Source organism: Vulpes vulpes, chromosome 2 (assembly GCF_048418805.1).
Source record: "Vulpes vulpes isolate BD-2025 chromosome 2, VulVul3, whole genome shotgun sequence".
NCBI lineage: Eukaryota > Metazoa > Chordata > Mammalia > Carnivora > Canidae > Vulpes > Vulpes vulpes.
Window position 1 is genome coordinate 24,695,561 of NC_132781.1, and position 25,883 is coordinate 24,721,443.

General features: G+C 55.6%; 3 protein-coding genes across 3 annotated transcripts; all 3 read right to left on the bottom strand.

Moving 5' to 3' along the window:
• Positions 1–5,061: 5,061 nt before the first annotated feature.
• HOXB5 (homeobox B5) lies at positions 5,062–18,879 on the bottom strand. Its single transcript, XM_072747415.1, has 3 exons — positions 18,386–18,879; positions 7,057–9,385; positions 5,062–6,291 (listed from the first exon to the last, which is right to left on the bottom strand). The coding sequence occupies exons 2-3, from the start codon at positions 7,616–7,618 to the stop codon at positions 6,044–6,046; spliced, it is 810 nt and encodes a 269-aa protein (XP_072603516.1). The 5' UTR covers positions 7,619–9,385; positions 18,386–18,879; the 3' UTR covers positions 5,062–6,043.
• On the bottom strand, positions 9,658–17,852 carry HOXB6 (homeobox B6). The gene is made up of 2 exons (XM_025996226.2): positions 11,593–17,852; positions 9,658–10,553 (listed from the first exon to the last, which is right to left on the bottom strand). Exons 1-2 carry the CDS (start codon positions 12,005–12,007, stop codon positions 10,294–10,296), a joined length of 675 nt encoding a protein of 224 aa, XP_025852011.1. The 5' UTR covers positions 12,008–17,852; the 3' UTR covers positions 9,658–10,293.
• A 2,340-nt stretch (positions 18,880–21,219) lies between the features above and the next one.
• HOXB7 (homeobox B7) lies at positions 21,220–25,570 on the bottom strand. Its single transcript, XM_025996227.2, has 2 exons — positions 24,232–25,570; positions 21,220–22,048 (listed from the first exon to the last, which is right to left on the bottom strand). Exons 1-2 carry the CDS (start codon positions 24,629–24,631, stop codon positions 21,795–21,797), a joined length of 654 nt encoding a protein of 217 aa, XP_025852012.1. The 5' UTR covers positions 24,632–25,570; the 3' UTR covers positions 21,220–21,794.
• Between the last annotated feature and the right edge of the window lie 313 nt (positions 25,571–25,883).

Below are 25,883 nucleotides of genomic sequence, written 5' to 3' on the forward strand. Positions count from 1 at the left end.
GAGATTAGAACTTGAAAATATGGTGATAATCCGGGTCTGACAGGTCCCAAATTGCCCGAAGTCCAGCCTCTCCAGTCTCCTAAATCTCCCACTTCCTCTGGGAGCTTGCAATCTGGGTCTCAGTAAATTCCAGAAAAGGAAAAACAAAAAATCAAAAAATCGGCCTAAACCTGTCGGCATACCCAGGCCCTGGCCCCAAGCCCCGAGCCGCTGAGGTGGCGGCAGCGAGGCCCGAGGCGGGTAATGTATGCGGCAGCAGCTCGGAGCCCCAAGCAGGCCGGCGCTTCGGCCCCGTCTGCTGACCTCTGCGTGATCCCGGACTCTATGAATTATTGATGAGATATGAGCGTAGATTTCCCCTTTCAGGATGCAAACTCCATTATATTGTTAAAATGGCGATTTAATCGTTGAGAATAGCTTTGGTGTGGGTTTTTTCCCCCAACTCATTTGCGCCTCCTTCCTTTTCATTTAACTGTCTTAATTAAATCCTTTAACAGATTTTAATCACTTTTTGGAGGGAGGGGTAGGAGGAAGGGGAAGGCCATCGCTACTACCACCACCATCACCACCACCAAACACTAAAAACAAAACAAGCCCCCCCCCCCCCTATAAAAAGCTTCTACCTTGGGGAAGTGGGAAGAAAGGTAGGGAAGAGTTGCTAAGCCCTCTAGAAAGGTTGTCCTGAGAACATCCACCAAAGGATCCATCCATCCAAGGGCTGGGACAACCTATGTCTGACAAGGAAGAGTCAGGCCTGAGAGGTGTTTAATTCCACCCCTGAGATTTGTGTGTGGACTCTGACTGAGGAGAGTGAGACACATTTACCCCTGCTGAGAAGTACAGGGGCTTCAAGCTTGGTGAAGGCCATACTATTTTGGTGGGGAAGGACTCTCCAATCTGGGCCCCAGGGGCACTTGAGGGGAAAATGTCCATTTTCTTTAAGGGGCCCCCATTTCTTGCCTCCTCCTTCCCAAGCTGCTCAGTTTCCAGGCCGGTGTCTGGGTTAATTAATATGGATGTGTAACAGCACTGCAGCAATCGATAAACCCTGCTGTGGGCAGATCCCAGCCTCGAAATCTGATTACTTCTAGAAACTCCAAAAATGGAGAGAATGACCCTAAAGGATGGGAGGGGTTCTTCCCAGCTCTGTCCTCCTTGGTCGATCCTGTTTGGCCCCAAGCTGGAAAAAAAAAAAAAAAAAAAACATGCATGGGAAGCCTTCTCTCTACCCTGGAAGGGATGGAGTTTGAGAGATTTTTCTAAGAGATCTGTCTTCTCTCCTGTTCCAAATCCTTAGCTTCTGCCCCAGCATCCAGACCCGAGGGATAAAGGAAGCAGGCCAGGAGAGGAGCTTCCACTTGGGTCTGGCCCCCACCTCCCCCCCACCCCGGCTACCCCACCTCCACCCCCAGCGAACACGTTCTCACAGCCAGGGAAGGGTTAAGTGTCCCCGCTCCAGTTATGGAGAGGAAGCCGATGAAATATGGGCGCTCGGAACTCCAGGGCCGGCTGGCTTTCCTGTTTACACTTCTTTATACTTCCTCCCACCCCGCGCACAGAGAAACAAAACAAAACAAAACGAAATAACCAAATCAAGCAAAAAAATTCAAAATCAAATTATCTGCTGAGAGGTGGGTCAGGCAGGCCTTGGAGGGTAAAAAGGCAACTGCCACCTTAATCCCTGGCTGCCCAGGTGGAGGGCGCTGAGTGGCTGGGCGGCTGGGCATGGCATCTGGCTGGAGGGTGCCAGCCTGGAGCTCACAAGGTGGAGGCCTGGACTCAGCCAGGGAGAGGAAAGCAGGTGGGCAGGGAGGAAGGCAAAAGTCCTTAAGATTAAGGAGCAGCTTTCCCAGGGAAAGTCTTGGGAAGGCAGGAGGGGAGGGCAGGAATCCATGGCTCCATGGCAAGGAAGAGTTCCTTTGCACCAGAAACCGCTTCTCAACTCTCACCCCTTCCTCCTGACTATCCTTATTGGGTTTCAAGGGAGACCATTGCCCAGAGAACCTGAAGCAAGAAAGAAGAAACCCAGCTAGGGAGTCTTCTCCAGGAACTGCTTAGAGCAGGAGGAGACCCTTCAAGGGTTTTGACCTCCAAACGGAAGTGGGCACCCCCTCACACACCACCCCACCCAGGGCTGCTCTTCACCATTCCAGAAAATCTTTCTAGATATGCCCAGCAGATGTCCTGGGGCCACCGGCCCCACACATTCTTTATCAGAGTTTGCAGAGCTGACATAGGAGGGGGGAAAAAATCTTCAGGGGCAGGCCTGGTGGTCTGGGGTTTCTGGGAGAAGAGAACCAGGGCACATGGGAATGGGGGTTCCAAGGAGACCCCAGGTCAAATTCTGCCCCTGCTATATCCTTCCTCTGCACCTTACTCAATTCGTTTGCCTTTTCCAGAGTGGACGCCTGTGGAAGCTGTGCCTCCAGAATGTACTGATATCTTAAATGATGCTGGGGACCCTCTGGGAGCTGACCAGAGTCTCTTTTCCAAGGGATATAAATTTCTCCTCATTCCTGGGGGGATTCGTCTTCAAGTCAGGGTGGGGACCCCAAGCTCTCTGTCCTCTTTGCTCTCAAACCTGTGAAGGTTCTCCTGTAAGTCAGACCTGGGCAGGGACTGGAGAGCTCAGGGAACAGAGAATGGCTGCAGGAAAGAAAGGAGACAGGCAGAGCGTGCAGATATCCTTCAATGGGGGAATAGAGGGAATCTCATGGCCCTCCCCTTGTCCCAAAGATCAGAAGCCCCGTAAGGTGCCACATGTCCAATTCTATGGACTGTTCACAGGAGTTAGGCTGAATCAAGAGCCAGAAGGCTGGCAAAGGCAGGAGTAACACGGTGGTGGTAGACCCCATGGGTCTTAAAATGGGGGGGTCAGTTTGGTGGAGAGGAGGCCACTGGTTTTTAGAAGAGGGTGATTTGCCCATAGGAAATAACAGGCCCCCTGGGGGTCAAATGATGAAATCCCTCTGGTTTGTGGTGCCACAAAACAAAGGGGCTTTTTTAAGGGTCTAGTAGGGAGAGAAGAGGGAGGGAGAGGAGAAGAAAGACAGAACCTCTCTGATTTTTTTCTCTCCTGTTCCTGAGTTCCTTTTTCTCCCTCCAGACAGTTGGGGTCTGTGTTCTTGAGCAAGTTTTCTTTATGGAGGGACTGCCAGAGATCTGCTTAGACACCTAACTCCTCCAGGCAAGGGAAGAAGCTCTCCCCTTCCCCCCATTCCAGGCCAGGAATTAGGTTTGGAATTTGAGGGGATTTGTGCCCCTCTGACCCTCCTCAGAGCCAAGCAGTAAGGTTGGTTTGGAATTTACAGGCTGAAGTTGAATGCAAAAGTGTCACATTCCTCATCCTGGGTAACCCTGATAAGGTCATGGAGAAACGCGGGGTACCCCCTTTCATAGAGTTCAAAAATCTGAAAGCCAGAGAGAGCCCCAGTGCGGGGCAGCCCACAGCAGCCGCGCGTTAGCCTTCCCGATGCTTTTGCTCAGCTCAGATGTATCCAGATAAAAGTGCCCAGTGGCGCGTCCCCACACACCCCTGACAAATGAATGTCATAAAGTTTCTTTCCTGGGGGTGGAGAGATGACCGAGGGTCTCAAGATATCCAGCAGTGAAGTGGCCCCCCACAAGGGGCCCTCCTTTCAGTGGTACACACCCCTTCCCTCTTGTCCCCCTAAATTTCCAAGGACATTGAAGGAACCCACACAAGCCTTTTCCCCCACAAAGAGTCAGACACTCCTGCGAATAAAAACCAGGCACCCCAACCACTGAGGCCTTACAGAGCTGAGAGCCCCCACTTCAGACACTCAGCCTGTCAGAACTTGGTGCAAAAAGAGCAGTCTAAATGCCCCCTACTCGTAGTCCTACAGCTCTGCCGGAGGCAAGATTTCCTTCCCCAGTTCCAAGCCCCAAAATTGCAGGGGGAGAAAGCGAAAGCTGAAGCCACTTACCGCGGGAGTGCCGCCACTGCCTTCTGGGCTGGGAGAGCGCTCACCTACCTCTGCCCCCTTCCCCACCACGGCGAGCAGTTAAAGTGTCACTTAACATTCTGGAGAATGTGAAATATACCGCGCGGTGTCAACTCCCCAAAACCATAAAACTAACTTTATGGACCTCACGTGACTTTCTCGAGCCAGTGAGGGGTATCTGTCTGACTTCTCGGCGATTTTTACGATCTAACTTCGAGATAAAACCCCTATCCATTTGACATCTAAATGTCATAGCGACTTTTGGGATAGTTTGCTATGGACAAAGGGGGACAAAGTCAAGGGGCGAGGGGGAAGGAGGGCCCAGTAGAGCCTCTACGATTCTTGGCTGTCTCCTCACCAGCTCCCCTCCCCCCCCAAGTCCTGTAAGAAGTTGGGCCAAGCTGGAAGGGATTGACCGGGTAAGTGTCCAGACTTGACTCTTGCACTCAGGGTAAAGGCGGACTTGGATGGAGGAGTACTGGGCCCTAACCCTGGGCTACTCCGGCTGGCAGGGGAGCCAGGGGTCTTCCAGGAGGGACCCCAACTCCTAACCAAGAGGGAAGGTCAGTTGGGCTCCTGGAGAGAGGGAGCCCTTGATAAACTTAGAGAAAACTGAGGTGGAGAGGAAACCTTTGAAATTGAGCTGATTTTTTTTGAGGGAGGGGTCTTAGTGGGTGGTAGAGCAGAATTGGGATTTGGGCCAGGGGACAGGGGGGCTGGGCAGGCCTGTACCACTCCCAAAAGGTCAGGAGCCTCCTGCTCAGAACTTAGGCCCAAATTACTTTCCCTGAAGAGGTTTCCAGAGGCTTTTTTGGCTGGCTGGCTGGTGGAAGGCCAGGGTGGAGTCCAGCTCACTCTTTCCCTTGCCCCAGCTCCACGTGGGATTTCTGGGCCTCTCAGTCCCCAGACACGAAAGCTTATCCCCTGGCCCAAGAACTCGGCTGACTAAGCAAGGGATGTAGGTGGCTAAGAGGGGCTGCTGGTAAGCATCCTGCTTTCCCTTCCCTACACCCCAGATCTGTCAAAAATGGTCTAGGGTGTGCCCAGTGAGGGAGGGACAGGCCCCCAGAGAAAAGACAAGTGGAAGGGCAGTGGATTAGGGGAAACATTTATTTGACTTCAAGGAAAGCTACAAATACCAAAAGCGAATCACTGAGACAGGCCCGGCAAAGGCAAAGACAGATTTCACACGTAGCACAGCATCCACTCGCTCACTACAAATGGTCTTGGAAGCGAAATGGGTGTAGGGGGGGAGGGGATGGGTCTGACCCAGACTATCCCCATATTTACAAGCTTTGGGCCCTCTACTCCAGACCCATGAATTCACAGAGAAATACACAAGACATTTTACACTGAGGATTATTTGTGTTTCCATACACTCCCAGGCCAGGCCTTGTGGGGCCTACCCAGGCGGCAGGAACTTAATTCTCGCGGTTTACCTTCCCTCTTCTCCATATCACCCCTTTGGTCCTTCCTGCCCCCTTCCCATCCTTTGACCAAGCCTCTGGAAGACTTGGGCCTGGGGAGTGGGGAGGGAGGAGGAGGAGGAGGATGGAAAGAGACAGTCATGGACTCCATGTCCGAGACCAGCTCAGTTGGGCCCGGCGCTGCTCCGGCACTGCCCCACCTCAACTGCTGCCCCTTAGAGAAGTTTCAAGCTGAAACTCAAAACACAGCACTCATCCCTTTATAAATAAGTTAGAAGAACACAGATAGGGAGGGGACTGTTCACATTAAACATGCGAGTTTCTTTCTTTCCTGGGGGAAGGAGTGCAACCACAGACACGAACATTCAGAAACACTGGCGGATTGGGGGCTGAGTGGAGGGGAGTGGGGAGCAGGGAGGGAAAATAATAATTATCATTATTATTAACAATAATAACAAGATTAACCAGTCCAGGAGAGAGGGAGCCACAGGAAGACCTAAGACCAAACGAAAACTCGTAACACAAGGCCGGTGCGAGGCAGGCTCGTGGGAACCGGTCCCCAGCGGGCAGTGGCAGCGCAGGGAGGTTTGGAGGGGCCAGGGCTGGGGGCGGCAAGGGCTCTTGGGCCACCCAGGGCTCCTCCAGGCGGGCTCAGGGCTGGAAGGCGCTGCCGGCTGTGGCCAGGCTCATACTTTTCAGTTTGTTGTCTTTCTTCCACTTCATGCGCCGATTCTGGAACCAGATCTTGATCTGGCGCTCGGACAGGCAGAGCGCGTGGGCGATCTCGATGCGCCGCCGCCGCGTCAGGTAGCGGTTGAAGTGGAACTCCTTCTCCAGCTCCAGGGTCTGGTAGCGGGTGTACGCGGTCCGGGCCCTTTTCCCGTCCGGACCGGTCATATCTGAAGCAGACAGAGTAGAGCCCGGGAGGCAACGTTATTCCGGTTAAGGGAGGGGGCACTGGATGGGAGAGGGGCGTGGAGCAGGACCCAGGCGTCCCCGGCACCCAGCTCCCCGCAGCTCGAATCCTCCCCCACTCCAGACGCCCCGCATCCGAGCTCGCTTCTGCTCCCCCTTCTCCTGCAGCCCCCACTTCGGCGGCTGCGAATGCGCCCGGCTTTGTCTCTTGCTTCCTCCCTGTGCCTCACCCTTCGCTGGGCTCAGGCCGCCGCTCGCCCCGGGAGGGAGGAGAGAGGCTGCACTTTTGCCCTGGAAAGCTCCCTTTCCTGCTGCTCGCCCCTCCTTTGCTAGCATCAGCCTCAAAATTTCGGGGCTTAAGCAGGACCCTTCCCCACGTTCCATAAACCCCATCCTTCATCCTAGAGCTAGTACAGCTGGGTGAAGAAAACCTTAGCGGAATCTGGAGACAAATGATTCAAAATACTCCTCCCCAGCTAAAGACCTAGACCTTCTTTGGCTCTATCCCCCTGAGCTGCGAGGACCCTCTTAGAGACTTCTACCCCTCTGTAAAAAAATAGAAAAAAAAAAATAAATCTATATTTGAGGAGAAGCCAAGCTCTCCTCGCCTCCCCCCCCCCACCTCCCCAAACGCAGAGAAGGAAAGCCGACGAGACAAAAAGAAAGAAAGAAAGAAAGAAAGAAAGAAAGAAAGAAAGAAAGAAAGAAAAAAGAAAAAAGGAAAGAAAAGGAGCGAAAGCGAGAATTACCATGGCTGATGTGAAGCTTCCTCATCCAAGGGAATATCTGCGGAGTCTGCCCCTCGGGCGCGGCTGTGGAGGTGGCCATGGGCTCTGGCTGTGCCCGAGCTAGGCTCGGGCTGCTTAGCTGGCTCGCGGCTTCCTCAGGCTCCGAGGACGCGCTGGCCTCGTCTATTTCGGTGAAATTGGCGCTGGAGCTGGCCGGGGTCGCCTGGTCGGAGGGGGACGAAGCGGAGGGCTTGGCGCCGTGGCTGTCGCCGTTGGTGCAGGGCAGGGACTCGGGCGAGGACAGGGAGCAGCTCGACGCCGCTTGCCTGAAGCGGGGCTCCTGGGCGGGCGCGGGGAAGGCGCGCGAGCTCTCGCCCACCGCCCCAAAGTGGCTGGAGGAGGCCGAGGAGCGGTTGACGCTGAGGTCCATCCCATTGTAATTGTAGCCGTAAGAGCCGGTGTGCATGGCAGCGGGATCCCTGTAAGAGCCGCTCAGAGAGCTGCCACTGCCATAATTTAGCAACTGATAGTCCGGGCCATTTGGATAACGCCCCGAGAAGGAGTTTACAAAGTACGAGCTCATTTGGGTGATTTTGGAGGGCTTGATTTGTGGATCGTGGTCGTTATAACCCTGTGCTTCACGATTTATGATGTATTAATGAATTATAGCGATGCACTGTACTTCGTTTTGCTATGTATGCGGCCAAATATGGGGGGGGGGTTGGAAGGGGGATGGGGGGGCGTTAGGGAATCACGTGCTTTTGTTGACCAGTCGTAAATTCTCGCTGATGACCTCAAGAGGTAATTCATGCTCTATGGTTACAAATAATGACGATCCGAGAATCGTTAGGGCCGATTCAATGCGAGCCTCTGAGAGAGGGGGAAAAACGGAGAAGGGGGAGAAACAGGGAGAAGGTTGGCGGCGGCCTCTGAGCAGAGCGCGCCACCTCCCGGTGGTCGGCGGGAGCGCGGGCCGCAGACTGCCATGGCGGCGACGGCTGCCTCCCTGCTGGCTCCCTGCAAACCGCCGGGAGAGAAAGAAACCCGGGCTGGGCTCTTCCTCAGAGTTGAGTCTTTTAGAGGAGGGACCCACTTGAGCCCTCACCCACTTTCTTGGGAGTGGGTTTAGACTATCTGTGTCCTTCTCCTTGTCGTTGTTATTAGTATCATCATCATTATTATTTTCACTCTGGATGAGATGATCAAAAATTGAGTTGCTTTTCCCTCACTTGGGCTCTGCAAGTCTCCGAGTTGGGGCGGAAATGGGGGAGGAGGGTTGGAAGATGTGTGTGGAAAACAATTATTACAATGCGTTTCCCAGTGAGCTCGGCCTGGCCTGCTTCCTTCCCCGGCTGTGGCCCATGCATGGCGTCCAGGCGGAGCTGGCAGGGCTGGACCAAGGGGTCCATGGGGAAGCTTTCACTTCTGTGCCCTTTAGAAGTTTGGGATCCTCTTCCTGACCTCCTCCTCCTCCTCAGCCCAGGCACAGAGAATGGCAAATCAGGACAGGGACCCCAGAGGATGTGCTCTGCTGGGGCTAAGCGGGCCTAGTTGCGGGGAGGAAATGGTGGCAGCAACAGAATAGGTGGCCGGGGTTTGGGGTTCTGAGAGTTCGGGATCAAGGCAAGAAGACCCTGTCACCTCCTCACCAGATGCCCTCTATTGCACTGGGAGACCCCACTCGAGGCCCCTCGCCGATGTCTGAGTAGTTTCAGAATTTGCCCGGCAGCCCACATCTTCCCTGGAAAGGGATTCGGAGGACCAGCGGCGCCTTGCTGAGCGCGCTGGGCGGCCAGAGACCGCCGCAGCTGGGCTCCTTCTGCCAGGCAGCTATTTTCTTTACAAATAAAAAAAAAAGGGGAGACAGGGAGCAGAAAGAAAGGAAAACACTGTCCGCAGCTTGCCGCCCGGGTGAGAGTGGAGGTGGGAGAGAATGGGTCGTTTTTTGGTGGAGGGGATGAGACCAAAGCACCCCATCACCTGGCCTCCTGTGCCTCGGGTCTCCCAGGAGCAGGGGAAAGCCGTGCCCTTCACCCCGTGCCTACCGGCCGCTTTCAGTTCCCCTACTTGCCGCAGAATTCCTGCTTGAGGAAGGAAGGGGTGCCTGGAGGCTTCAGCTGCGGGCTGAGAGTCGCCTGGTGGCCCCGGTTTAGTCTCCGGAGCCACAGGCCCAGAGCCGAGGGCCAGGGCAGGCGGAGATCAGGCCATGCGGGCAGGCCACAGGCTTCAGGCCTCGCCAGCGTGACGACAGGACACTGCTGAGGCGCGAGACCCGCCTGGCTGTCTCTGCAGAGGCTCCGGGCTCAGGGCCTCGGTGGTGTCCCTCGTGCCACGGATAAACGAGGAAAAGCTAGAGAATAAGAGGGAAACGGCCTTTCTCAGTCCCCGAGTCTGCACCCAGAGAGGCTGTTAGGAGTCTCAGCCCTGGCGAGGCGCAGCGCCCGGAGCCTGGGCTGGACCGCCCCAGCCTTTATCTCAACTGTAACTTCCGAGTCGAGTCGTGCTTGGCCGCGGGGTGGACCAGGGGCTCCTGCCTTCGAGGCCATGTTTCTGGCACCCCGACACTGCGGTGGCCTTGGGGGTGGGGGAGTGGCAGGGGAGGAGCACAGGTGACCAAGCGGCGAGTTTTTACATCTTTATTATTATTATTATCATCATCATTAATAATATTAATATTATTACCGAAGTATTTCACGTCCAGAGCTAAGACAAGACTACAAACACAACACATAGAAAATTAATAAAATAGAACTTTGTTTTCTTCTGAGGCTCCTCTTCTTACTTCTAGGTAGTATGTGCTCCTTCCAGTGGCTTTGGGGGGGGGGAGAGGTCTGGGGTCAGGGAGTCTTCGAGGCCCCCCGCTGAGGGCACTGCGAATCTACCATTGAACCGTGCACGGGGAACAAGGACGAAATGAGACGCGACAGGGACCAGAGCATTTGCTCTGCTTCCAGGAAATATCAAGTGAGTCCGGTCCTCAGTTCTCATGGGGGAGCCTGCTGGGGCTGAAGCGGGTCCCGTAGGGACGGAGGGGGCGCTCGGGGTGCTGGGTGGGCTCAGGCGGCAAGGCCTCCCAGCACCCAGTGAGAGCTCTGCGGGGCGGGGGCATCCAGAAGAGCGCTGGGCCCCGCCTGTGGCGCGCTGGAGAGCAGGTCCCCCGACCCCGCCCCCGCCCGCAGAGCCTTGGGGGGGGCTCTCGCATGCCCTCGGCTCCCCGCAGGCCGCTCCCTTGGCGTCCCCCCTCCCTTTCCAGCGCCTTCACTCGGCTGGCTTTTCTTCCTCCTCCTCCGCACTGAGCTGAGACGCGCTGAGCAGTTTGCTTTCCTTTTTCCACTTCATGCGCCGGTTCTGGAACCAGATCTTGATCTGCCGCTCGGTCAAGCACAGGGCGTGCGCAATCTCGATGCGCCGCCGCCGCGTCAGGTAGCGATTGTAGTGAAACTCCTTCTCCAACTCCAGGGTCTGGTAGCGCGTGTAGGTCTGGCGGCCGCGGCGGCCGCTGGGCCCAAAGGAGGAACCTGTTACGCCGAGAGAAGATGCTGAGGCCTGGGGTCATCAGGGCCAGAACCCCCTCCCCCACTCGACCCTCAAACATGGACTCTAGCCTGTCCCGGGATGCCCTCCACTCTGCGAGTTTCCTGCCCACCCCCCCTTCCTCACTCCTCCAGCGCCCCCTCCAGATTCCCTCCGGGCCTCCCAGGCCCGTGCCTCTCTGGTCTAGACCTTTGGTGGGGGGATGGGAGGCGAGTTTAAAAATCCCACCTGAGCCTAGTGGGGAGGGGCCGGGGAAGCACGGCCAGGTGTGTCTCTTCCTCGCCTTATCTTTTCTTTCCATCTCTCTGGCTCCCCCACCACCCTGTGATAGATTCCAGCCCTTAATCCGTAATGACGTGGATCGATCCACAGTCGGCATTAACGGCTCCTCACTTTCGTGTCCCACTAATGGACATCAATTTGGGACTTAAGGCCGACAAATAATCCAACCTGAGACCCAGGCGCCTGCTTCTCCCGCTCTCCCCCTCCGCCTGCTGCCTCTCCCGTTCTTCCCCCTCATTCTCCCTCCCTCCTCTGACTACCACCCCTTTCCTGGTGCCTCCTCATTCCCCGGCCCCGAACCCCCAGGGAAACGCCGTCCCGGACAGACTGCACTCTCCCTCGCCAGCGTCACGACGCCCCCCTTCCCATGACGCACTCCGTTTTTAATGGAACCGTCTTCGGGTGGGGGACCCGGCCAGGGCTGGGGCGGGGGGTGCGCGAGGGAAAGCCACGCCAGTGGCTGCGGCCCCTGCCCCCTCCCCGGCCCCGGGCCCCGGAATCGGGCTCTGGCGCGGCGCTCCGGGAGAGCCCACTCGCTCCCCCTGGTTCCCAGTGCAGCTGGGACTTTGCAAACTTTGTAACTCCTGAGGGCGAGAGGACAGAGCGGGAGACCCGGGACGGGCGCCCAGGCTTCCCTTAGCTCCTAACTGAGATGCCCAGCCGCACCCTGGGGGCTGCCGGGGGTGGGGGGCGCGCTACTTCTGTCCCGGGGGGCGGGGGACCGCGGGAGGGCTCACTCACTGTTGCACGAATTCATCCGCTGCATCCACGGGTAGACCGGAGTGGAGCACTTCTGCTCTTCGGCCTCGCCGAACACGCTCTTGTCCTGCGCACAGTCGGACTTCCGCGGCTCGGGGTGGAACCGGGGCGGCTCTTCCGCGCCCGAGAGCGCGCAGGCCGACTCCTTCTCGCGGTAGAAGGCCGGCGCCGGCCCGTAGTCGCAGGGCGCCGCTCGGCCGTAGCCGCCGCCCGCGGGCGGGTAATAGGAGGAAGCGGCAAAGCCCTTGTCCTGACCGGGCCCGGGCCCGTAGGGCGCGGGGTAGTGCCTCAGCGGGTCCGCATAGCCCGACGAGTAGAGCGGTAGCTGGCCCAGGAAGGACTCCTGCCCGCTGGCCAGAGTGACGGGGAAGGTGGAGTTCACAAAATAGGAACTCATTGGGAGGGGAGGCGCGCTCGGCCGCTGCTGCTCCGCCGGGTTTATGATTTGTTGTGTTTTATAGTCCGAGCGCCGCGCCTATTAGTAGTATATCTGAGATTGGGTTTTAGCTGAGGGGGGATGGCGAGGTGCCAGTGAGGGCCAGAAGGAAATACAACCATCTGATCCAACACTGACCAATGGCAGAGGCAGGAATTGTCAAATAGCACCCAGGAGGAGCGCAGCCCGCGCGAGGGACCCGCGCACAAACCTATCAACCTTTTTTTTTTCCTCCTTCTTCTTCTCCTTTCTCTCTCTCTCTCTCTCTCTCTCTCTCTCTCTCTCTCCCCAACAACACAACGCGTCCTGTTCCACCTACGTAGGATCTGCGAAAGAGGCGTCTGTGTCTTGGAGGGAGGAGGGAGCATTTGGATTGAGACCACCCCATCCCCCAGTGATTAAATAAATATATCCCTCCCCTCCCCACGCAGAATAGGAAAAAGTTAATTGTGTTTTCAGAAAAGTTAACCCCTGCGTTGCTTGGACCCCTTCCCTCAAGGGAAGGGTGCCTAAACGGCCCTCTCTGTGTGGTGACGAGAGAACCAAAGGGAAAGACTTGTTTCTAGGGTTTTCTGTAGGTAGGAGAGAAGAGTTCACTATTTAGCATCGCTTTCAGGGGAGGCAAAGAAGAAGAAACACTCTCCTTCTCAGGTTTTGAAAACTGTTTTTCCTGTTTCTCAGGTCTCCCCTGCCTCCTCCAAGCCTGGGTTTATAATTCCTGCTTCTTCACAGCTCTTACTGGCTGAAGGGCAGGCCAGAGCCTGCTGCCCAGAGAACCCAGGAGGTTGGGAAATGGGAGGAGAGCCTGAGCCCAAGCTTCTCCCTCTGGCTCTGTGGCTAGGTTAGGCGAGGCTAGATTAGGAGCTTCTTGGAAGGCTGCTGCTGCTGCTGCTTCAGCTGCCCAAGACATCCTGCCTGGTTGGAGCATGTGATGCTTGTTCTTGGCCCCTGAAGGGACACTGGGGAAAGGGACTAGCTAGCCTTCTCTTCCGCTTGCTGGGGGCATAGGGAGAGTAGGAGTGAGGGGCATCCCCCAGCCTAGGTTTGTCTAGGATAGGGATCCTGCCTGCAACCCTCGCTCCATCCCCACCCCCTATGCCCCAAATCACTAGAATATCCTGGGCTACACATTCTTAGGGATCAAAGATGTCTCAGTACCCCTGGGCACAGGGAAGAGAATGTTCTTCCTCCAATTCTGGGTCCTCAAAATTTCCTGATTTTTAAGACAATCAAAGACAACCGGAAAGAGAAAGGCCCTTGCTCCTTTTCCAGGTCTCTCTAGAAGCTGGCAGTTCTTTTGAAAATGAATTCTTTCTCAATAATTGGTTTGGGTTTAGTTTTCTAAGGACAGAGAACTGTCCAGGTCCTCCTGGGGACTCAGCAGGCAGCTTACAACCATCAGCCGGAACCCCCTTCTGTCTGCCTCTCAGGATACCTCCAGTCCCTCCCACATCTCATATTTGTATCACCAGCTTTGCTGCTGCACAAGCTAGGATGTGAGAAAGAGTGCCCATCTCCGTCCATTTCTCTCTCTCTCTCCCTCTCCCTCCTTCTCCCCCCCCCCCCCACCATGTAAGGAAAATGAGCATTGAAGCCAAGGTGGAAGACTGAACCATAATATATTTTCAACAATCTAACTATGTATGTGGAGGCCAGGCATTAAAGGGAGATAACCTTCAGACCTGGGTTCCGAAATAAGCCAGAATGTGTGGCAAAATCTGATGATAAAGGGGCCAGGCTGACTCTCCTCTGCCTTGTCCTTTGGGCTCCTTCTTGTGGGCCAGATTTTTGTCCACTGAAGATGGCACAAGACACGAGGAAAAGTGGTAGAGGGCTGAGGTTGGTGACCCGAGAGTGGGAAGCTGGTTGATTGCAAAGTGGCCTGCAAGGCTCCCTGAACTCAGGACAACTTCTAGGCTATAAATTCATGGCCGAGTAGTTATCCCTGCATGTCCCACCAACCACTTCCTAGTCAAACTCTAAGGAGGTCTTATCAAGATTTAAGAAAACTCAAGCGTCCTAATGATGAATCCTAAGTGCCCCAGTCTAGCTGTAATTGGGCCCATTCCTAGAGGGGAATGGAGAACATTTGGTCTAGGGGAGGGGGCAAGATCAGGAGAGTGCCAGTCTGCACCTCCCTCCTCTCTGCCACAGACCTTGGGCCTTGGACCACAACCATCCTGCCTCCTCCCTGACCACAATGCCCTCTTCCTAGAACTGGACGGTATGGGCTTTGGTATAGAATCTGGACTAAGTAGGATGCCATAAGGAAGGGCATGGGAAGCACTAAAATAACTGCTTGATCCTTAGAGTCACAGCCCCAAATTAACCTCACCTCTGCAGGTTGCCTGTCGTGAGATGGAGCCGCCAAGGCAGGGCCTGGGCGCCTGGAGTCCGGCATGAAAGGAAATAGCGCCTCATCGCTCTTATCTAAGCCCAGAGGTATTTATGAGCGTTTATTCGTCTGATCCGTTTGTTTGGGAGAAAGAGCAGACGGGCAGGGCCCGGCCAGAGGCCGCCTGGTTTCTGGAGCCAGATCTCTACGAATTTGTCTGTAGTTCGGTCCACTGCCGTCCGTCTGTCTCCAACGGGGAATATGTAAATACCCAGCAGGCACAGCTGTCTGCCAGTCCGGGGTGTCTCTCTCAGCCTCATGGAGAAAGTGTGTAGATAGAGAGGTGAACATAAATGCGTACCAAGTCTTGAGTACACAACAGAAGGACTGTACAGAAACCCCACAGGCAGAATTTATAATTGTAATTTCCTATGCTGTGAATATGAGCTCCTGTGGATGTGCACGCATTTTCATCTCCCAGGGAAATGTCCAAGTTGTGTTCAGCTCATGACTAAAATTCTCCTGTACTGGTAACCTCAGGAAGGGATTTTGCCTGGATGTGTACAGAGAGGAGGGGGGATTGAGACACTGTCCAAGCTTCTCATTTTCTCTCAGCTACAAAGCTCCCCCCACCTCCAGCTCATTGGGTTGTGAGCATCTTGCTCCAACCCACTCCCAACTCCGGCTGGGGTGGAGCAAATTAAGACATCTCAACCCAATTCTTCCCCTAGACTCTGTGATTCTCTGAATTTGGGGAACGTAAATGTTCCCAGAGGGAGTTCTCAACCTTTGGGAGCTGTTGACATGGGATATTGCCCTAAAATTGGCCGGTCCAACCCGAGCTACAAAGACTTCATTTCCATTATGCAAATGAACATCGTCGGCTCCGATCTTGGGGGGGAGGAGCGGGGTGGGATAAGGCGGTGGCCAAAGGCTCCTTCTCCCTTCTCCCTAACCAGGTCCACGGGCACTCTAAGAGCCAAAGGGTATCAACCCCCTGTACCAACCGCCTCTCTCCCCACCTGTCCTGCGGATAGCCCCCAAGAAAGAGGGGCCCTAGACTTTCCCGCGGCTCCCCCGGGGCCTCCGCACTAAGCCCGGCCTTCTGGCGGCGGAAAGTCACTCTTGCTGCCCGGAAACCTGAAAGGGCAGCTCCTGTGGTTCAACTCTCAAGGCGCCAGGAATGCAGGGACCGCAGCCCCTAGGTCTGCCCCCCAGCTCCGCCGGGCCCCTCGATCTCGGAGACTCCTCCAGCTCTGGGCCAGACCCTAGTAACACCTCGGCCTGCCTGGCACCGCAGGCAATTTCCTGCAGCCCCCGCCCAGGAACTGGGGCCACAGCACCTTGAAAGGAGCGGCCAGAGCTTCCTCCTGCGGCTTGAAAGCCCGAGCTAATCAGTAACCCGTGAGACAGGGGCCAATATTCAAACGCGGCAGCAGAGGCGCGTACCCCTGCCATCACCACCCCCTTCTGGGAAGGCGGTCGGGTTAAGCGAGTGTGAGGGGTCCGCCGGAACGGAAATCACAATGGTTTGGTTCCTTAAGGATCGATCCCCACTCCCACTCCCAATGTTTCCCCCAAGACATATTTGTGTCAATTTCGCTTGAAACGATCAGGAATGGGGGAGGGGACCCACACTCACTTGCAGACACCAACAGTTTCCAGAAAATTTCGGCTCCATTCCTTTACCACGGGCTCACCGGCCAAGCAACTGGCAAGACTCACCGGCCAACCCGGAGAACACAGACCCGGGTTTGTCTTTTGACAGCCGAGTGGAACTGCGGGGGCCGGCGCCTCCCGTGCTGCCCCCCCCTTCCCTTGGCCGAAAAGAAAACCAAATAAACCTTGAACAGCCTTGGCCTCGCATCTCCCGAGCGTCCCGGGTGATCCCCTCTCGAGCCTTGGAGGGGTGTGTAGGCCGGCGGGCGAGTGCGTGCGACTCTGATCTCCCACCCTTGGGGTTCAAGGCCCCCTGCCCGCGGGATGCAGTATTAGTCCTTTTTAAATATGACCTAGAAAAAGCCGCTTTTCCAGCCAGCCGCTGGTTTTGGAGCTAGGATGGGGCGGGCGAGGGGGGAGGGCACACTTGTTCTCTAATCCACACGCGGACAGGCGGGTACCAAGCTGCAGCGGAAAGCAGCAATCTGGGCCGAAGTCCCCCCGAAACCCTCCGAACCTGAGCAGCGGGGGCTCTAGGCAGCCGCGCGGTTCAGGCAGTGTCGCCGGGCTTTGCGGCGCCGAAGCCGCATGTCTCCGAACGGACGGTAGATGGCAGCAAACCGCATAATTTGGGTCAGAGCAAACTGTCTAAGGGATGATTTATTCCCCGCCAAGACTACAGGAGAAAAAGACCTTTAGTCTGGATGGGTTTGGGGGATTTTTCCTTTGAGAATAGGCCCCGAGTGCCGTAGGTGCTGGCCCAGAAGTTCTCTCGCGGCGCAGCCCGGGGGTCCCTGCAGGCACCCAGTCCAGGCCTGCTTCAGGGGCATCTACCTGTGCCTCCAGGGGCCCCCTTCCCGCGCCACAAGTGGCCTGCATCCCTCTCCTCCCAGCTCAGGCTTGAGAGGGCCAATATCGCCCGATCCACCCTCATCCCCTGCAACCCCTGGCCAACCAGACACCCGAGGCTGAACGCTCCGCATTTGGTCTTTAAAAAGAGAAAAGCAGTCACCTATTTATGCAAACCAAACGAAATCAGTCTCTCCTGCCCTTGACGCCCAGAGCCACTTATCTCTCCGCTGGCAGCCTCCCCAGAAGCCCTCTCACTATGTTTTTAGGTTTGAACCGGCTTTCCCCTTCTTCCACCCCACCAGCTACTTTAGACATTTCAGTCTCCCGCCCAACGTTTCTTCTCCACCCCCCTCCTTCACCCCCAGGAGGCCTGGCTGGAGAATGAAATCAGGCGCGGGAGGGACAAGACTAGCTGTCTGAGCTCAGGGCCAGGCAGCTTTGCAGTCCGGACACCATCAGGTTCCCTTAATGGGTTCTCTTTATTTTCTCCTTCTCCCACTCTGTTCCCCTCATTTTTTTGTTTTTGTTTTTGTTTACGAGCTTAAAACACAACATGCTCAGCAGCTTCTCCACAATCAACACGTTTGGATCCCGGAAAGTTTGCAGCGTTTCCACCTCAGACACCACACATGGCAATTTTCTCCACCGAAATCCACACACCCATACAGATAAAAACACAAGTAATAGAATCAATATTGCACAGAAACCAACACGCTGTAACCTACCGCATTAAAAACCACAAAACTGTCTCCCTGCAGAGCGAGGCTCCCTCCTGTGGGAGTGGTGAGAGACCTGGGCATTCTCAGGCTGGCTTCCTGGGGGGGGGGGGGGCGGGGAGGGGGTGTCCCTCGATTTGGGTGCCTCCACCCACAGCCCTTTAATTTCAGAACCGTCTCCGCAGGGAGATAACGAGCATTTCTCTGTGAATTGTTCTCTGTGTGTCCCTCTAGCCGCCGCCTCCTCGCCCTCGAGGGCCTCTGCGGAGATTCCAGGCCCTCCAGAGACCCGGACGTCCCTCAGCGCCACCGCCCCTGTGCCAATGCCGCCGGGAAACCGCCGAGACCCGCACCGGGCAAGAGAACTGCAGGGGGCCAACTGGGGGAGGCCGGAACGAGGGAGGGAAGGGGGGAGGGGGCGCACACCCACAGAGGCCGGAGCGACCGGCTTCTGGGCGCCCTGAAGCCCAGACACCCCTATGCTGTCTTTCGCAGCCCCCTCTCTGGAGCCTCCTCTCTCAGCTTAAAAGGGCGACTTAGAGCTCGCCTCCGTGGCCCCTTTCGGTTCCTCCTCCCATCTTCCCTGCCTTGGCTCCCCCTCCAGGAAGCAGCCACCCCTCTCTTTCTCAGCCACCGAATTTCCTGGGAAGCCTCTCCCTGCAGCGCCCAGAGATGGGGTTCAGCCCCGTCTTGGGGTGGGGGGAGAGGGAGACAAACCTAAGCCCCACCCCCTCCAAAATCGATGCAAAAGAATAAGAATTGTAGAATCTCCCTTACCTTTGTAGACCTTGGGATTTCTTCCCTCCGATTGAAAGGGGTGAGGAGGAGGGGGGGGGAAAGCGTTCTGTTTCTTCTTCATCTTCCAGATAATATTGTCCCAACCTGAGAGCCGTCGCTTCCCCTTCTCTGACTTGGGAGAGAGGGTGTTTCGCTTTTCTGATATTTGCATAGAAAATGGAGTAAGTTCTGGCTTTGAAAAATGGTATCAGGCTGCAGTCCTGGGCAGATTGTCCATTTACCCTCCATGATGACTAAAATCCCAGATCAGCAAGCAAATCAACTTAGAAATTAAAATTATTTTTGGTTCTCTCTTTTGTGTAATTCCCACCCCTCCTTCTCTCTCTCTCTCTCTCTCTCTCTCTCCCTCCTTTCCCTCTCTCTTCCTCTCTCTCTTTTGCTTTATCGAGCTGATATTGAAGTATAAAAATATCAAGAGGCTGGAGCCCTGAAGGACGACAGTGCTCCGACCTAGGTGTGGTGTCCAAAAGAATGCTGCATTATAACCACCAGGGAAATGATAAAAAGTTCATGTTCACGATCGCCCGGCCACATGACCGGCGCCGGCCAATCGCTGGATTCAACCACTCATAAACTTCTATCACAAAGTTGTAAATTTTCATAAAACAACAAGGAATTTATTGCATTTCTTCATGGCTGCTCCACCAGCAACCCTTTTCTCGGTCGCCATCTTCTTTTCTTCTCCTTCTCGCTATTTGGGGAAACCCCAATCTGAGAAGGGATGAGATTTGGGGTGCAGGGAATCAGACTGAGGAGCCACAGGGGTCCATCTGGAGAGGGGATTCTCTCCAGAACCTCCCTATTCTCACAGGAGCTCTGCCTCCCTCTTCTAGTAAGAATTCACCCCAAATCCTCCACACAGGGGCCATTCTAAGGCAGTTTTGGGGTGAGTCGGGAGTAACAGCGGGTATCCAAAATTGCCACTTGCATCAAGGCAAAATGAAGGCTTCAGGGTCCCCTCTCCTTCTCTGAATGCCCCCCTCATTCCCAGCCTTCTAGATGGTGGGACCCCCACCTGTGAGGCGTGTAGCATTGCGGGTGTGGGGGTCTTAGATCCCCTAGGGCCTAGTTTTCACCTAGGAAAGAAAGGCGGCCCTGAGAGAGGCCAAGGTGGACAGCCTAGCAACCAGAGTCTCGCCTCTGCACCCCAGAAACTGGAAGAGGGTGAAGCCAGATCCCTGCCTCTTCCACCCAAATGCCCACATGCTCAGGTTCCCAATGACAGCTCCATGTGCTCTCCAGGGGGTTCTGCGGTCATTAATGGGGGAAAGTGCCGGTTCAGGGGGACTTTTACCTACAAATTCAAATTAAAGAGATTCTCCTAAAACGCGCTTCCATTCAAACCTGCTTCTTTCTTTCCGTCCCAAAACCTGTTCTTTGCATTTAAATAATCCAAGGTCTGTAATCGAATAAATTCTAAAAATCAGCTCCACAAGTCTAGATGCGTAGGCACCGTCCTCCAGGTTTATGTTCCTCAATCAAGGGGTGTTTTGGAGGAAAAAAACCCACAAAACAAACAAAAAAATCTCCACCGCCACCAAACAGAATTCACCCCGTGTTTCCCAGGGCCCCTGAAATACTGCTGTATTTTGAATTGAGCTACCAGCGCCCAAGTGCAGGAAACGAAATAACATCCCCCAAAAAACGTTTTCTCTTTTTTCTCTCTTTCTCTGTACTCCCGAGGAGATTCCAGGTTGCCGGCAGCGCGGACCGCGGGCAGCAAGGCGCGGAGGGAGCCCGCGGAGCTTGGGCGGGCGGCGCGGCCGGGCTCCGAGCGGCCGGGATGCGGCCACACCAGCCGGGTAAACTTGCACCGCCGCTCAGGCTCTCGTTCTCAGGGCTCATCCACTCCCCCACCTCCCCACGTAAAAATTTTATTTGGATGGCTGTGTTAATTTAGAATGAGATAAATTAAAGTAAATGAAAGCAAAATGAGTTGCAATAAAGTCACCGAATAGCTCTTGCGGAAGATGCTTGCTGGGTGGGCGGAAGCCGGGAGCGCCCTGGCGTTGGAGGCCTCCTCGGGCAGGCGGTGTCTGCTAGCCGCCCCGCTTCTGCCCAACGCTGCCCGCCCCACCCCCAGAAGCGGGAGTGGATCTGGGTGGTCACCTTCCCTTTCCTTCCACTCTTCCTCCTTAGGGGGCCTAACACTTTGGATTTCAGCTCTGTACTTGAGCAGCCCAGCCTGGCCATCAAGCCGCAGCCTGGTTTGAAGGCCTGGTTGGGGCAGAGTTGGCGGAACTGTGGGGGTTTTGTTTTGTGAATGTGTGTGTGACTGGGCGTGTGGGCTCCTGGATGTGCTTCCTTGGGGGCAAATGTGAATCTGTGTTTATAAGCCAGTGTGTGAATGTACATTGGTATGTATAAATGTCTCTGTGAGTGAGTGTGAATGTGTGTTTACTTGTGAGTGTGTGTGAACGTGAATGCATGTGTTCCAGCCTAGAGTTGGGTTGTGTGAATGCCTGTAGGTTATTTATGGATGTATGAATATAGGGGTTTATTTGTGACTGTAGGGTGATAATGTATATATTCACTTGTGTGTGATGTCAGCCTATAAATATGTGTGATTTGGGCATTTGTGTATGTCGGTATGTGTAGAAGAATGTAAAGGGAATGTGTTGTTATATCGGGGTTCACTTGATGGCAGCCCCCAGAGCAAGCAGCACCAGGAAAAAGAGCAGACCCCAGAACAGAAAGAAATGACTAGCAGCAGAAGTTGAAGCCAAGGGGCTCTGGGATGCACGGCTAACCCTGTTACCACCACCACTACCCGCAACCCCCCAGCTTTAGGGAAACAGAAAATAGGGCATCTGTTCATTTTTAAATTGTGTTTTATTTCTTCAGGTACACATAAGATGTAACGAGGATCACAGGGGCTGGCGGGAGCAAGGAGCATCGGGCAGACCAGGTGCACAGAGGGGACACTTGAGCTAGTTGTTGGGTCCATAGGGCTGCCTAAGGCCCCTTCAATGCTGCTACTGGGAAGGCGGGGGCTCAGGAGGACGGGGAACCACACGAATGAGTCCAGACCCACAGACCACAAAGACAGCATCAAAGAAAGGGGCCTTACAAAACAGCAAAATTTTACAAAGACCTTACAATAGCGACATAGAAAAGGGGAGGCAGAAAATCTACAGAACAGGTAGGTGATGTTCTTCCCATATTGTACAAAACACACCCGACAGACTTTTCTATAGGTAGTATTTTTTTTCAGTGTTAAGAAACCAAAACTTCACCTTCTCTCCTTAAAAAATTTTAAACTGCTTTCCGCTATTTAAATAGTTTTCCCCCTCCCTATTTAATTTGAGTTTCCTCGTTCAGTTCTCAGAGCTGGGCTTCACCCTCTCTCCCTTCCTCTCACTCTCTTCCTCTACCGGGTCTCTGGCTCTCACTCTTCCTCATCCTCCTCCACCTCGGCCTTGTCCTGGCCTGTGGCCCCAGGGCCCGTGCTCTTGTTCTCCTTTTTCCATTTCATGCGCCGGTTCTGAAACCAGATCTTGATCTGTCTTTCCGTGAGGCAGAGCGCGTGCGCGATCTCGATGCGCCGCCGCCGTGTCAGGTAGCGGTTGTAGTGAAACTCCTTCTCCAGCTCCAGGGTCTGGTAGCGGGTGTAGGTCTGGCGGCCTCGCTTTCGGTCCGTCCCTGCGCACAGTATTTAAAGGAGAAGAATTAGTGCTCATGGGGAAAGCCAGAGAGTGCCCGAGTCCCTCTCAGACCTCAGGTTTGGGGGTCAGTGGTGGGAAGAGCCCATTTCCCCATGAAACCAAATTCTTACTTTTCATATACCCCAACGTGTGCCTTCCCACGTCCCTCCTTGTACAGGCATTTCTAGAGGCCTCTGGAGGCAAACGTCCCCATTTGCCACCCAGAAAGGCTTTCAGCCCAGGGGTTCTGAGCCCAAGATTTAACCTGCTGGCTCTTGAAGGCTTTGCGCCTGAGAGGTGTATGTAGGATGAAAGAAGGTTAATCTTCCCATCACCCCTGAGACCTAGGCATCCTAGGATTCCCCTTTTGGGTACTGACCGGATGGTCTTTAGGGTAAGAGGCAATGGAAGCCATGCAAGTGACCCTGGAGTGGATCTCTAGGCCTGGCCTGAGTGCTTTTCCCAAAAAGAAAAGGAAACAAAGGAGACTCACAGACCCTGACCCAGTCTCTCTCTCTGTCTTTTTCTCTCTGTCTCTGTCTCTGTCTCTCTCTCTCTCTCTCTCTCACACACACACACACACACACAGCTTATTATAGAATGAGAAGGAGGTGAGAATTTGCAGATTTCCTTGGAGCCTGGAGTTTCCCTGAGAGCAGCTGCCTTCTGATGACTCTTTTTCCAGTGAATGGTTCAGGTTCAGACAGGGCCAGGCTGTCCTCCCTGCCCACCTGTCCAGACAACCCAGTTCTCCAAATCAACCTTTGGGCCCTCCAGGAAGGCACGGGGAAGAGAGCAGCCTGGTTTGGGGTAGAACATGAAGTATCTGGATGGTGGGGGATGTAGGGCAGAGGAGAGCCTTCCAGAGTAGGCCAAGACCCTGAGGAGCCCTGGGGGATGTTGTATGGGGGGAGGTGCTGGTGCCAGCCCTCCTGGGAAGGAGACATGGGAGGAGGGCTTAGGGGCCTTAATTTCCAGTCAGATAAAAGCCAAGCTGAAATGTTTACGAGCAGAAAAATTTGGGCTTTGATAAATCAACTGGAAAGGCAGTTGAATTATGGAGCAGGTAATGGAGACCGTGACCACCAATACTGATGGCGTAAGAGCCAGGCTTCTTTGGACTGGATTGGGAGGCTCTGACCACAAGTCTTGGGCCTTCTGAACCTTGGGGTTGGCCCCTGAGTCCAGGGCAGCGTTAAGAAGAATGTCTGGTCTAGTCAGGAGACCCTACGGAGCCCTGGTCTCCTGGGGCTTCCGCAGCAGCTGGCTCAGTGGCCTGAACTGTCTAAGTCACGATTTGGCAAGGAGTAATCCAAGTCCCTTCCCTAAGGACATTCACCCTTCTGGAATGATACCTGCAAACTTTCTGGCCAGTTCTCCAGGGGGGCACTTAGGAGGCCTAGGAAGGGCACCTGAGGAAGCCAGCCATAGTCTGATGAGGCTTCTGACCCTTTCTCTGGTTCTGCTTCTCCCTGCCCAAGTTCACTGGGGGGTCAGGAGCCTCATCTCTCTTGGCTTCAGCCCCCCTCTCTCCACCTGCCTCTCTGGCTCTGTGTCCCTGGCTGGATCTTCATCTCTTCTCATACCCCCTCCTCCCGCCAAGCCTCTAGAGCCCACCTCTAATTGTCCAGAAGGGAATAATGGGGGAGCTGGGTTGGCTAGGAGGGAAGGGGGAGGGGAGAATTGCTCTGCGCTGCGGGCCCCCTCCCCCAGACCTCCAAGCTGGGGCTGGGGGACACACCCAGAGCTGAGATCCCCGGCGGCGGGGAAAAGAGAAGGGAGGGGGGAGACCCTAATGGCTATTCTCTGCAAACCCCAGCCTTCCTCCACAAGACAAACGGCCTCGTCTCCAGCCCGTGCCGGCGCGGCTGATAAATATTTAAAGCTAAAAGGCCGGGAGGAAAGGTGGGGGGCGGGCGGGGGGCTCGGAGCGCCAAGGCGTCGGCGAAGAGAGATCCGCCAGGGGAGCAGAAGGAGCCTGAGAGCACCGAGCAAAAATGGGGGGGTGGGGGCGGCGCGCCGGGTTGCGGCCGAGCTGCAGCCGTGTCCCCAGGGCCGACCTCCTACCGGGAGCACTCTGGACGCGGAAAGGGGCACTTGGCCCTCGGGAAGGGGGCGCCTTGGGGGCGGGGGATGCGCCCGGGCCACTGCGGCTCGGGATGGCTCGGTGCGCGGCGTTACCTGAGCTTCGCATCCAGGGGTAGATCCGGAAGTTACTCTCGGCCGCCAAGTCCGAGTCCCTCTGCTCCTTGGCGCCCGCCGCCTTGGCGGAGTCGCCGGGACACACCCCGGAGAGGTTCTGCTCAAAGGGCGCGCAGTGCATGTTGAAGGAACTCGGCTCGAGCCCGTAGCCGGCCGCGTAGACGCCGGCTGCACTCTGGCCCGCCATGCCCCCCCCGCCGGGGTACAAGCCCTGCATCGAGGCGGCGAAGGAAGCGCCCGAACCCGCTCCATAGCCCGGGCGCTGGGGGTTGGAAGCAAACGCACAAGAAGTTTGTTCAGGGAAGGCTCCGGTGGCGAAAACCGAACTTGCGGCTGGATATTTAGAAAATAAAGCATTCGCATAATACAATGAACTCATAATTTGGCCGGATGATTTGTAGGCAGGGACGTTTTAGTGTCGGTTTTACGAGATTCCTTGATATATTACAGAATTAGAGTCCAGATTTACACCAAAAAGGACCCCCTTTTTCCTCTCCGGACCACGTGACCCCGCCCACGTGACGCGCCCTCCGCCAATGGCCCGGCAGCCTCCCCACGGCTCCCGGTAATGTGGAAAAAATTGTGTGGCGTTCGATTTATAAAATATGATCAATAATGAATGGGAGAGCCGAGCCCTGCGGATTGGGGCTGGGGGCTCAAGGGCCGCCGTCGACCCTCTTGGGCTGGAGGCAGCTTGCAGGCAAGATTTGGGGAGGAATGGATTGAGTAGAAGGGAAAATAAATAACCTCTGAGCCATCCGTGTTGTCACCCCACCACCACCACCCACCTCCCCAGCCGGTTGCCCAACAAGAAACAAATGCAGGGATTGCCCGCAACTGGGTGGGTGGGCGGGTGGGGGCAGGGCAGGTCTTTATTAATCTGGGCCAGTGCAGCGTCGCTGGGCCTTAGCGGGGACCTTGGTCCGGTTCTCCCGAGGTGAGCCGCGGAGGTGAGCCTGGCCTCCTGGCTCGCTCTCTCGTTGCCCCCAGACATACAGGCAGGGATGGCACCCAGGGATGGCACTTCGTGGGTGCTCCTACAGGCGCGGGATCCAGCCCACGGGCGTGGGATGCTGCGGTTTCTGGTGGTGGCTAAAACAAACAAACAAACAAACAAACACAACTGTTTGAAAATAAAAAAAGGAAGGGGGTGGGGTGGCTGGGAAGAGAAAGGAAGGGAGGAGGGCGGCCTGGCCTGGGTATGCTGCTCTCCTGGTTCCGGGAGGCGGATGCCTCAGTGGAGCGTGGCTGCGGGAGCAGCAGGGGCAGCGAGGGAAGCAAAGGGGCGAGCCACGACCTCAGAGCTGGGCGAAGGTGGCCAAGTCGCGAAGAGGGAGAGGCGGGGAAGTGCATCTCTTCTCTCCTCCTGCTCCCCCCACCCCCAGCCACCCTCCCAGTCAGCCAGCCAATCTGGGAAAAATAAATGTATAAGCTTGTTCAGCGGCCCTGCGCTCCACTTTTATACACACACACACACACACCAGCACACACACAAGCGCACACGGGAGAGGGCCCGCAGAAACAAAGGGGGAGGCGGCGGGGGATACAGCCACCAGTCCGGGCGCATCCCTCGAGCGTGGCCTGGGCGCCCGGGTCTCGCGCCGGCAGCCTCTGAACGCGAAGGGAGGGGG